General features: G+C 38.7%; 3 protein-coding genes across 3 annotated transcripts; 2 read left to right on the top strand and 1 right to left on the bottom strand.

Annotated features, from left to right (window-relative positions):
• The first annotated feature begins 206 nt into the window (after positions 1-206).
• Tsp_04111 (protein FAM36A) lies at positions 207-518 on the top strand. The gene has a single exon (XM_003374876.1). It carries the CDS (start codon positions 207-209, stop codon positions 516-518), a length of 312 nt encoding a protein of 103 aa, XP_003374924.1.
• A 319-nt stretch (positions 519-837) lies between these two features.
• Positions 838-3,367, bottom strand: Tsp_04110 (selenoprotein P, N region). Its single transcript, XM_003374875.1, has 6 exons — positions 3,096-3,367; positions 2,636-2,845; positions 2,264-2,525; positions 1,915-2,188; positions 1,427-1,809; positions 838-1,197 (listed from the first exon to the last, which is right to left on the bottom strand). Exons 1-6 carry the CDS (start codon positions 3,365-3,367, stop codon positions 838-840), a joined length of 1,761 nt encoding a protein of 586 aa, XP_003374923.1.
• A 2,742-nt stretch (positions 3,368-6,109) lies between these two features.
• Positions 6,110-6,662, top strand: Tsp_04109 (laminin subunit alpha-5). The gene is made up of 2 exons (XM_003374874.1): positions 6,110-6,442; positions 6,492-6,662. Exons 1-2 carry the CDS (start codon positions 6,110-6,112, stop codon positions 6,660-6,662), a joined length of 504 nt encoding a protein of 167 aa, XP_003374922.1.
• The last annotated feature ends 6,742 nt before the right edge of the window (positions 6,663-13,404 follow it).

Raw genomic sequence — 13,404 nt, 5'->3', positions numbered from 1 at the left:
TTTTATGAATTTCTAATCCATCCACTCGTTGTGGTGATGAATTTGAAGAAAATTGCGTTCCATTGTGACGTGCGATCTCTGTCCTTTGTGAGGATGTTTTGTCCAATTGTTTAATCCATTCACTTCGCTTTTGCTTTTTTTTCTAGCCCGAGCACATTTCGAAGTATTTTATTATTATTATTATTATTAGCTTTTTTCTTTTATTCATGTCAACAATGGACGACCAGCCAAAGGAGACATTTTTCGACATGGCCAAAAAGCGAATGCTGAATCCGTTGGAAATTCCTTGTTTCAGTCGGTCACAACTTTACGGTATATTGGCCGGCGTTTTCTTCAGTCTCGGTATTTTCGGATGGACAGGCCAAATGCAACGTTCATTCCGTGCCGGTGGTTTTGTCTATTTTGTTACCAGTCTGACAATGTTCGCCATCTGTCGACGCGGGAAACACGAAATTCAAATTGCAGTAGAAGAAGCGAAACAGGCAATGCAAGCAAAACAGCATGCTAATTCTGAATAAATAATTCAAGCGGTATTTTTTTTCTTGATCATCTATCAATTAAGTTCAGTTGTACTTTTTTTCTTTTTCCTTTTTCAAAGTCGAATACAATTCTCTCTTTTTTTTTGTATCATGCTCGTTCGTGGTTGTTGATTTATTGGAAATTCATATTATTTGACCGAGTTGAGGTGAAAATAGTATGGAAATGTCGTTCGCATGCAAATTTATATTTTTCGTACAATGCAAACGTATGGAATATGGTAATAAAAAGCATTACGTTACGTACGGTTAGCTTTTAGGGAAGAGAAGGGATAAGGTAATTTGCTCAGTTTGTTTGCTTTCAGTCGTCTTCAGGGTTATGATAATCAGGTTCTAGGCTCGGGTCGAATACGTAGAATGTTTGCCGTTTCGATGCGTACGGGCAAGTGTAATTGAGAACGTTGACAGAACGCAACTGGTGTAGTTCGCTTCGGCCATTCTTCAGATGCACTTGGAATACAACATCCGAATAGTCAACTTGCAAATTCGGCAAGCACAAATCAGCAATGCGATGCTGCTTTGTCCAGTAAGCGTGCGCTACACTGCTCGGACAGCACGGATCTTCCGGCTCCGAGTGCATGAAGTAGTCATAACAGCACCGGTTGAAATCGTCCGGTCGACTCGAAGGTACGCTTTCATCGTGACAGCAAGCATACCGAGCCTACAATTCAAACAAGAATGCATAAATTATGCAAATATTTCAAATATATCGAATATCGAGCAGTTTCATCGACGACGAACATTTTTTTATAAACTGAATTGAAAAAAGAACAATTTACAAAAACAGGTAAGCAGAAGCTGTGTTAGTTACTCTTTTTTTATTATTTGAAAATTGAAAGAATCCTTCCTTCTTTTGTCCAATAATGTAGATGATTGCGCGTATCCCTTACTTGCTGATAGCGTTGAAAACAACAGAGTTGGTTGGTGTCCGGCGTGCAATGGTCCGGCGAGCACAGACCAGTGACGTAGATTCCTTTATTACAACACGGGTGTGATCGATTCTTGGCTTGCAATTTCAAGCACACCGAATCCCTGTAAGCGGAACAGTTCATCTCTTCCGGCGGGGTAAGACTCCAATAATATTTCGGCTTTTTCGTGTCGTCGGTTGGTAGATCTGTTTGATTGTTGTCGTTGTTGTTGAAATCTTGTACGTCGGTTTCGTTTCCGACAGTTGAATTCTCTGGAATAGCGTTGATTATTAGCTGCGTTGTTGCGGTCGTCGTCATCGATGTCGTCATTAGTGGTGTTGTTGGAATTTGAGCTGTGCTTTCAACTGCAATTTCAAAATATGCACGTCACCTTTTTCAACGACGATCATCAATTATACAATCACGTTCAAATTAATTGAATAATCAAACAAACAAACAAGCATGCTTACAATTTTCGGTAATGTTTGGAATCGGCGTATGGGCGACTGTGGTGTTGGCATTTGTCGTTGTCGGTATACTACTGTCGTTGCTTGTTGTCGCTTGGCTGTGTTTGGGCAGTGCTGTCGTCAGTTTTTTGCTACCTTGCTTGATTCGGGTACGATTTTTTCTGCGACCACCATGCTTGGGTTTAACGTAACGTTCTCGCAGAACTTCGGCAGCGAACGAGTCGACACCGTCAAGTTGATTTTCCCCAGTCGGATCACCTGACAGACCACGAATATACTGCAACCATGCTTTTACGTTCTTAACAAAAAAAAGGTATAGTTAGAAAAGCAGACTGCGCTTCTACACGTAGACCTTGGGTTGATATTTCGGTAAGTGATGCTTGTACACGCTCGACGTTTCTGATGGAAACGTTGAACGTTGGTCGTTGCTGTTCCACTGTCCATCGTCGGTCAGAGTTTTGCCAACACTGACCGCTGCTGTTGAAATGTCTTGACGATTCGACGGACATGGACCACATTTTATGTAACGGTGCGTTGAATGCAAAGACGAAATAGTGTAATGGTAATACATGAAACTCTGCGGATATGGGATGTAATAATTCAGACGGCCGCATCTTGAGAAAAAAAAATTTTTTTTTTCAAATTATTATTTGTAGAGGAAAGTGATTTTTATAATTTGTTGTTTTGTAGAAAATTTCAGATTTCAATATCTAGTTACGCTTACCGGTCGTAGACGAAAAAGTCAAATCTAGAACCTCGTAAAGTATGCCATATTGGTTCGGCAGTGGTTTCTTGAATGACGCCAATGTCGTACGGTTTCAGATATTGTTTATAATATTCGACGAAACGATCGGATTCATTGTGCGGTGCAACGACCAAAAATTTGGTCGGTTCGTCGTAATTTTCTCGGAACAATTCAGAAAGTTTCACAATGCTAGAAGAAGAAGAAGAAAAAAGTTCAATTTTGCAAGTTGAGCGGAAAAACGATGATGCCACAATACACAAAGTCACAACCAGCCAGCCTCAACCTCACCTCATGCTTGCAGGCAGGTAAGTGTTTCGTTTTTATATTATCAATTTGTTCAATTGATTTTTAATAATGTTCGAAAAAATACGAACAAATCCTAACTTTTTTGTTGTATTTTAATTCTATACATTATTCTTTGTTTTTCCGTTTTTTTTACCTGCTTATCTGAGTACGACATAAGGTACACTGTAATTCCATGAGCGCGATCAGTGTCACGTGACCGTGGTAATTGGTCATGACCAGTTGACCACCGTTGGTGAACATTGGAACCGGGTGGCATATGTCGGGTTCGTCGAAGTCGGGTCTCTGTCCACGGCGCCATTCAGGCCATCGTACATCGACGGCTACAGCTGGGATGTTGATCAAGTAAAAGTACAATAGCAGCAACAGTAGTTGGGCGGGTGTGGTCGAACAGTTTCGTTTCCACATGACACAAACAATGTCATAAACAATAGGATGAACAGTTTTTCAATAGTTTATTGGTTCGCAGTGTTGTCCAAGCGCGTTTGGGCTGGATGTAAGCAAGTTGTGTAACGTGAGGCAAAGTTTGCAGACGCAACAGCTCAGCGTATGGGTGATGAGGGAAAGGGGTAAAAAAAGAAACCCAGCCGTTTGCAAGCCATTGTTGTTGTTGTTGTTGTGTGGAGTGGTGAAAAAATTTTCCCCCAAAGATCGAGGCGTTTCCTTGTCCATGGGCACGTTGGGAAATGAAGGATGCGCAGTTCCGATTGGCTAGTTCGCTTGGCAGTGTGCAGTTGGCTTCTCGGCAGATTGTCAACCTGCGCGTGCGCACGCACAGCTAATTGCTACACCACTAGTCAGTTGCTTCCGGCTTTCATCCGTCGTTTCAACACGTCGTCAGCTGGCTTGCTCGTTTGTCGCACATTTTTACGGCAAGCAGCACAAACACAACAATAACAAAGCTGTGTGCTGCTCATTTTGCAAACTTTTCAAATTTATTCGTCTTTCTTCTTCCCCCCCCCCTTCCCCCAATCTTTCCTCCCCTCCTTCTTCTTCCCTCTCTACATCTCTCTCTCTATTCAATATTGCATCTCTGTGTGCGTGCGTGTTGTCTTTTAACTCTGTTACGTTATATTTATTTACGCAGGGGACGATCATCAGATCACATCATATCATGCTTGGAGATTAAAATCGGTGCCGCTATATTGCTTATTTATTTAATTATGATCAACATTTCACAACTGAACATTTAATGATTGATCAATATATATATATATAAACTTCAATCAAACGACACACCGCTTCATCTATTTATTACTTCTTTGCTTCACATGCTCGCACCAGCTTGCTCAATTTTTCTTTCTGCATGCTTTGTTGTTTGGCAATGAGTAACAAGTTTAATTTAAAGTCGAGCTCTATTTTATTTCTGATTTATATTACTGTACATGCATGAATTTGATTGTACAAATTTTCTTATCCTAATATTTTTCTTTTTCTTTTGCTATTTGTTCAACTTTTGAAAATTGTTACATTTTGCTTTTTTTTCAAATAAAGAGATCAAATCACGTTTTTCGATAAAATATAATTTGTCTGGAGAAAGTAAATTATTTTATTAATAATTTACATGTTCTCTTTCACCATTAATTGCGTTCAACAAATACGCTACATGTATATATATAAATATAAATCGTATTATTATTGTTATTTTCAGTTATTCCGCCGCGTTTATATTAGTTAGTTTAGTTTGTTTTATGTAAAGAAAATGTTTCTCAAATGAAATCCAAATAAATAGACAGATTGAAACCTTTTCGGCACGATGCGATGCTGAATTTGTTTTTTTTTAAATAAATGACAATACATTAATTATTATAATAAATTTGTTGTCTTATTATTGACAGTGATACTTTTTTTTCTTGAAAACCAGTGGTGTGAATACGGGAAATTAAATTTCACATAATATAACAATATTCAATTAATGATTTTCAAGATTGAATAAATAGTTCAAAACAGGGAATAAATTGTATCCATTTGAATATTGAAATTCAATGCTGAAATGTAGTTTAAAAACGATTATATTTTTTATGATTTTCTTTTTTCAAGATTTTCTTAATTTACTTTATTAAATGGCAATCAGGTTTGCACATGTAAAACGTTGACATTTATGAACTACGTTAATCATTAATTCATCATTCTTTTGTAGTGGGAAAAATTTAAACATATATAAATTCGAAAAAGTACTACTTTTTCGGATATCAGAAAAAAAGTTTCTCAGGAAGAAAAATAATTTTAATTAATGTTTCATTTGTTTGTTTGTTTTTTCAGTTTTTATGCCGATGCTTGTTGACAGCTGCTTTTTGCAAATTGAGTTTCAGTTGAACTTTTTACATCCGTTGTTGTGCTAGGAACCGTTTGCCGGAGAGCATTTGCTTTTTCATCTCAAAATACAGCACCACAAATAACAGATGTGCAGAAAAGTGACTGAGTTTTATGATGTTTCAACTTTGTGAAAAATTGAACTTAATTATAGTTTTTTTCAAATTTTTGCGCCAATATTTCGCCTATTTTTTTTATTTGTTCTTCAGTTTTAAGAAAAGAACTTGTTAAATTGTTTGTTGTAAAATTTCCAATCAAACTGCTATAAAGTTGTTTTGTCGAGCATTTATTTCAAGCTTTTTCAAGCAATGGAAATTTATTTATTATTCTGTATCACAACTGTTGCAGAGTTGGTGGTCATTTTTAGCTTGAAATGTGTTCCCTGCGTGCGTAGTCAATTGAAATGATTTATGATTTCTTAATTTAAATTTCCCTTTTTCCAGTTGAACAGAATTCAACTATGAAAAAAAAGAAGAAAAAATATGCCGTCAGCAATAGCAAATCCAACGGCGGACCCTCGGCACGCTTGAGGCGCCGCTTCTCTCGAGGCGGCGACCAATCAGACGCGCCGACGGTCATGTGGCCGGCCTAGCATGTCAAAAGAGCCAATCCATCAAATACTAAAGGCGGGAGACCGGATGCTAAAGCGCGCGCGCACTTGGCGCTTCAATTCTCTGCTCGTTCATTCTCTCCGAATAGCCGGATAGCTTGTGGCGGCTTATGTTCCTTCACCAGTTTTGCTTGTTCTTTCTTTTCGTCTCGGATGATTTTTCTACCGTAAGACAGAAAACATTATTTTGTTAAAGTTGCTTTTGGACAAGAAAGCTAAATTGAGAGATGACGGTTGGCCGGTGTCGACGACAATTGTTTGTTTCGTTGTTGTTGGCCGTTGTGGTGGTGGTGGTAAATTTCAACCTCGGAGCCGATGGTCAAGTTCTCAATCCGCCTTATTTCAATTTGGCCGAAGCTAGAAAGATCACCGCTACGGCTACTTGTGGTGTACAAGACGGTCAACCGATCCGTGAACTTTACTGCTCTCTGGCCGGCGCTACTCGTTATTCTCCCTACGAAGGCTTTTTCGGCTACAATTATGAGGAAGATTTGGCCGAACTTCGTGTCGTCGGTTCGTCGCAGTCATCATCCCAAGATCAGAAGAAGCCATTTGTTCAAGTATTGTTTTCCAAGTTTTGCTAATTTTGTGTGAGCATTTGCATTGCAGGGCGGTCAAAACTGCGAATATTGCGACGCTTCCAGCGTCGACTACAGTTATCCGGCCGAAAATATGGTCGACGGTACGCCACGATGGTGGCAAAGCCCACCGTTGAGTCGTGGCATGCAGTACAATCAAGTGAACATCACTATTGATTTGGAGCAGGTAAATGATGAATGAATATTTTAGCGTTTGTTTTATTCTATTATTTTCTGCTTCATTTCGCGTCACTGGTGATAGATAGCTTGTTCTGATTGATTGTTGTTGTGTTCGAGAAAAATTGCCCACCGACCGATGTTACTTTCTTATGGTGTTTTTTCTTCCATTCGTTCTTTTTGTTTTTCTTCTACTAAGCTTCTTCATTGGCGATACTTCACATATTGAAGCTTCCAACAGGGGGGAGGGAGGGATGAACGGTCGGCGGTCGTGTTGTCTGTCCGTGTGTTATTGCTTGAGCTATTGAACCGTTGGCCCCGTTGGTTTTGTACTTTTCAAGGGTGAAACGGTCGGTCGGAGCAAGTGTTTACTTGTCAAGCTTTCATCGAACCAACGACCGCATTCTAGCCGGATTATGTGGCGCATTAATTGACCGCAGACTACCGTTGCTGCTTTCGATTGTCCACTTCTTCTAAAAATGCATGATAGGGAAAATAAATTAATGCCGACCAATGTTTCAAGAACAACCACCACCACCACCACCACTGCTACTGCTACTTCCTCAGTTGCCCTTGACACATGCGCAATTTGACAATCCCAGGACGTTGACCTAATCCTAACTCTTTACACAATGAGAAACAATGGGCGGGCAAGCTTTGTAAATTCCTAGACAAATGAAAAGATAAAATAATGCTACTTTTATTTCTTTTTTTTACAATTATTCATTTTTCTTTTATCATTTATTATTACGTTTTGCATATTTTTAAAACGAAATTGTTTTTCAACAAATTACAGTAATCTTTTTTCCTTATTTTTTGCTTTTTTTATAACTTTTCTCAGATATATATATAAATGTATTGTTCTTAATTTATTTTTTTGAAAATAAATTTCACAATCTTTTTTTCACAACTTTATAACGTCAGTAATCTCTATCAATCTCTGGACCAAAATGGTATTATAATACGTACGTACAGACAGATTAGGTCAACTTGAAATTTTTGTGATTTTCAGGCTTCCAAATTATTATGGTTAGTTCATGTTGAAAAGTAGAAATAATATTACAAATTGAACAATATGCAAAAATTTTTTTTATTTTTCTCTCGTTGCAGGAATTTCACGTCGCTTACGTGTCTCTTCACATGGCCAACAGTCCACGTCCTGGACTTTGGGTATTGGAACGGTCGACTGACCACGGCGAAACGTTCAAACCGTGGCAGTATTTTGCCGAAACCTCTGCCCAGTGTGAAGAATTTTTCGGTCCCGACTCGTTGCAGCCGATCATGGACGACGACAGCGTGATCTGCAGTACGGAATATTCGCAAATTGTACCATTGGAAAATGGTCAGGTAGGGTCGAGATTGGTGTTTGAATTTTTTTTCTAATTTTCAGGATGGAAGATTGAATTATTATTTTTTTCATGCAGATTTTTATAACACTTTTGAACAATCGTCCTGGTCGAGGCAATTTCAGTCACAGCGACAAATTGCAATTGTTCACCCGTGCCACGAATGTTCGAATACGATTGCTTCGTACGAAAACCTTGCAAGGCCATTTGATGGATTTAAATGACAAAAAGGATCCTACAATTACCAGAAGGGTAAGGGTAGCATTTGGTTTCGATTTCTAATGGACGACACATGGATGCACAAGTTTTGCATATTTATTTATTCTTTCTTAGTATTTTTACTCGATCAAAGAGATTGAAATGGGTGGCCGATGTGTGTGCAACGGCCACGCCCAGACTTGCGATATTTTGGATCCGATGAGACCGAATCGTCTCCTCTGCCGGTGTGAGCACAATACCTGCGGCGATCAGTGTGATCGATGTTGCCCAGGCTTTGAACAGAAGCAATGGCAGCCTGTTAGAGAGGGTCAAGTGTTCGCATGTGAACGTGAGCTAAAGAAAAATCTTTTTGCTTTGTTGCTTTTTTCTTTAATTCTATCAGTTGAAAATTGTCAGTCATATTCAAATTTGCCTCAGTCGATGATGATCGTCACTTTTGCTTGCTAATTTATTTCATTGTTTATTCGTTAAACCGGCTCTAATTTAAATATCAAACTAAAGTCAACAATCGTCGTTAGTGAATCAACAGTTCTTGTTGCGATTAGTCAATAATAATAATAATGACTGTTTGTTCAATTGAGCTTTTCGATCAAATAGTCAAATTGTATTGTAATTGCAACAAAAATTACCAAAATTATCCATCCCTGTTTAATATTAGCTGTTTGAAAGTTGAACTATTATTTGTTGTTAATTTTCTAGCCTGCAATTGCCACGGTCACAGTGACGAATGCGAGTACGATGAAGAGGTGGATATGAAAAAGCAAAGTTTGGATATTCACGGAAAATATGAAGGCGGCGGAGTGTGCAAACATTGTCAAGTATATATATATATATATGTTGTAATAATTAGGCGACTGGTTAGTCGAACTTGATTTTCAACTCATATTTACTCATATTTATTAGCATAACACTGAAGGCATCAACTGTGACAAATGTAAATTCGGCTACTTTCGACCTCCTGGTCGACCATTGCATGCCATGGATGTTTGCATTCGTATGTTGTTGTATATGTAGTTTTTTTTTCTTCATTTGAAAATTAATCATTTTGCATTTTAGCTTGTCAGTGTGATTCTCCATTTTTTGACGGAAACTGCGCACCAGACACGGGCAAATGCTTTTGCAAGGATCGTTTCCAAGAGCCCAACTGTGACGCGTGTTCTTTCGGCCATTATGACTTTCCGGAATGCAAACCGTGCGAATGCTTCATTAATGGAACTAGCGACGCCTTGTGCTCGGTGAGAATATATATATATATATATATATATTGCACTTGACTTGTAATTTCATTTGCAATGAATGAAAATAATTATTTCGAACTGTTGTAGCCAGATCATATTGGACAATGCCATTGTAAGGAAAATTTTGGCGGCTTGTTGTGTTACGAGTGCAGACAAGGCTATTTCGGTTTTCCCGCTTGTCGAAAGTGCGATTGTGATGTAATTGGATCGAGGAACCAGGTTTGCAATCAGACCAGCGGTCATTGTTCGTGTTTGATGAATTACGAGGGTGTACGTTGTGACCGTTGCCGGGCCGGCTATTTTGGCTATCCAAAATGTGACTATTGCAATTGTCACAGTATTGGTACGACTGAAGAAAAATGCGATTCGCATACTGGTCGATGCTTGTGCAAGCCTGGCTTTACTGGACAAACGTGTGGTCAGTGCATGATCGGTTATTATGGTTTACCGGAATGCAAACGTGAGTATTTGTTACTTTTTTCCTATAATCGAAAACCGAGAAGATGGTGATTCGGTTTGGTATTAATTTTTTTTTGTTCTCTTGCTCTTCTATAGCGTGCAACTGCAGCAGTATTGGTTCATTGTCGGAAACATGTCACGCTGAAACGGGCCAATGTCAGTGTCGGTCCAACTTCGGCGGACTGCACTGTGATCGTTGCAGTGCTGGTCATTTCGATTATCCCCATTGCAAACGTATGTTATTTTTGAAAATTTTTTTCACCTTAGACATTTTCTCTTCAACATCCATGCCACTTATTTCAGCTTGTGAATGCAATCGCTTCGGAAGCTTGGGAACTACCTGCGACGATAATGGACACTGTTTTTGCAAAGCTAATTTTGTTGGACAAAAATGTGATCGCTGTAAACAGAATTTTTTCAACTATCCTCTTTGTGAAGGTGAACAAACAAGAATTGTTGCATGCTTGTCAATTGATAATAATAATAATTTATACTTTGTTTGCTATATGGATTTTATTATTGATGATGTTCAGAATGCAACTGTGATCCGAGGGGTGTTTCGCTGAATTTTTCTGGATGTGATAAAGTTCCAAAAGGTGATCTTTGCATTTGCAAGAGTCACGTCACTGGTCGTCGTTGCAACGAATGCGAACGATTTCACTGGAACTTGCAGTATCACAACGTGCATGGTTGTGAGCCTTGCGGTTGCAATCCTGCCGGAACGTTGTCGTCACTGACCGACTGTGACCATCTGACTGGTCAGTGTTATTGCAAATCGAACGTCTTTGGACGAGACTGTTCCCGTTGCAAGGACGGTTTCTACGCGTTGAATCCATCCAATCCATTGGGATGCAAGCGTAAGTGTTGTCTGTGTGATATTCGGAAGTTCTCTTGCATATTATTTGAACAATTTGTTTGTTTGTTTGTTTGTCAGCTTGCCAATGCGACAGTGGCGGTTCTTTCAGCAACATTTGCGATCCGCGCACTGGTCAGTGTTTCTGCAAACCACGCGTCGGTGGTCGAACGTGTTCTGAACCGATTGAAGCTCATTTTTATCCTACTTTGCAACATTTGAAATACGAAGCCGAAGATGCCGTCACTGTTGACAACCAACCTGCCAGATTCGCCGTCGACGAGCACCTTTTTCCCGATTACTCTTGGAAAGGCTATGCAGTATTTTCTCCCATTCAGGTAGGCCAGAAAAGGTGGAATTAATTGTTTGTGCGTTTTCTTGTTTCTTTCTGCTTTTAGGACGAAATTCACATACCCGTTCATATACCAAAGTCGAGCGTTTATCGAATTTTGTTGCGCTATCAAAACCCCACGCAACAAGACATTACAGCTGTCATTAGTATGCATCCCATTTACACGCATACCAGTCGTGGTAAGTGGTAAAACGTTTTTTTGCTATTTTGATTTGTTTGGTTTTTTTTCCTTCAATGCCAAGAATATAATATGTTCGAATGAGTGTATTTCTTTTTGCAAGTAAAATTTCAATTCCATTTTTGCAGATCGTGACGTGGAACAATCGGTCGATATGCGACTTGCTAAGACCATTCTGCCGTCATTCCAGTTGGTCCCTTCGTCAGCCCAACCGCATCCGTTTGTGCTCAATCCAGGCCAGTGGCTTTTGAAAATAAAAAGCGCGCATCGTCTTCTTTTGGTAAGTGCTTTTTTTGATCTGTTGTTGTTTTTCTGCTTCTTTTCATTTCTTTTCAACATCTATTTTTGCAAATATTTTTTTTCACCAGGATTATGTAGTTTTTTTGCCGGAAGCTTATTTTGGCGCAACTAGCTTGCACACGAGTTTCCCCAAGCCGTGCTTGCAGTTCAACGAATCTGACGCGGCCGTTTGCGAAATGCTGATTTATCCAAAATTGTCGAAACCGTCCGTCGATTTGGACAATTTCAAAGTCGATGGTCAACCGGAAAAGCTCGAATTTTACCCTGTACAACTGCCGGTCAGCGGAGATCAGCATTTGTGGATCAACTCTGAAAATGTAAATTAAATTTCACAATCCAAATCATTATTTATTTTTATTTTATTACATATCATTTTTCACTGCTTCAGCGTTATTCGATTGAAGTTAAACCTGAAAAGATGGCCAATTACACACTTGTAATTGATTATTACAATTTCGACGATGACATTGTACCTGCTGACGTAGAAGTGTCAAACGGTCTCGTTAGAACAAAAGGATCGCTTGTGTTTCACTATTGTCCGTACAGGTTGGAATTTTCTTTATTCAATATTCAATATAATTTAAAGTATTGTCAATTTTTTTGTTAGTACATTTTGTCGTGAAGTGGTTTCTGCGAATGGTCAGCCGTTGTGGTTTGAAACCGATGACAATCTTGTAGTTACTATTCAGACTGGAAGAAAACCAAATTTAGCTTTGGTAGTAAAGTTGTTCAAATGTTGAGAAAAAAAAATGTATATACACTGTCTATAAGTGGGGCTTTGTTTTTTTAAGAAAAGTGTTACGCTGATACCATCAGAAGATTGGGATATAGAATTGTTGCAACCACAACCACAATGTATAAAAATGGATGGCAGGTAATTATTTGCTTGCATATGCATATGAGCAAGTCTGTAACTTGTCATGTTCAGATGTGTCGGTTTCGCGTATCTCTCGCTTCCAAGTGCCAGTCGCACTGAGGTGGAATCAGTTTACAGAAATGCGACAATCAGTGGTTATGATTTACCATTTATGATTTATGATCCAGAAATACAAGTCATTCCGTTGAACATTTCTGCTGAAGTATAAGCAAATTGTTTCGCCAACTGTTGCTTCCAACTACTGGTTGTACGTCTGTTTGTTCATTTTTTCAGGGAATCATTCATTTTACCGGATCTGTTCCAAAGCCGGACAAATACGTGTTTGTCATGCATTACTACAGTCCTGTTCATTCAAAAATGATCATCGAATCTGACATCCGTAGTGTTCATAATGGTAAATTTTGATATCATTTCCTTGCTATTTTAATTAATTAATTCATTTTTCTTGTAGATACCGCTTATTTGCCTACTCGACCGTACGGTCAGCAGTCAACTAATGGTAAGTGAAATTCCAATACTGAAATTGAGATAGTAGTGTGAGTGTGTGCGAGTCAAAGCGGGCCTGTGTGTGATATTTTTTATTTTTTCTTTATTTAAATTTTCTACATCTTTCTATATCCCTATATAAGTGTGTATTTTTCTGTGGTTCATAAGATTTAGCATTTCATAAGAAAACAAAACTTGAAAAGCAACCAAATTATTTATTACCTATTTCTATATTTGACATGCTTGCATTTCATTGTCAAGGTGTTTAAGTGTAATATTTTATTTATGTATTTTTATTCATTCATTTAGCCCTGTTGGAGTTGAAATTCTGTCCAAGTGTATCAGGTTGTCGAAGTGTAGTTTACGGAAGTGGTGACAGTCGATCGATTGCATTTGATATTCGTGATCGTTTTCTGTTGAGTCTTTTTCCAAAATCTGAACAAATGCAACAGAACACCT

The sequence above is a fragment of the Trichinella spiralis genome (genome assembly GCF_000181795.1).
Source record: "Trichinella spiralis strain ISS 195 chromosome Unknown Scfld5, whole genome shotgun sequence".
Lineage (NCBI taxonomy): Eukaryota > Metazoa > Nematoda > Enoplea > Trichinellida > Trichinellidae > Trichinella > Trichinella spiralis.
This window is presented reverse-complemented; position numbering and strand designations above follow the sequence as displayed.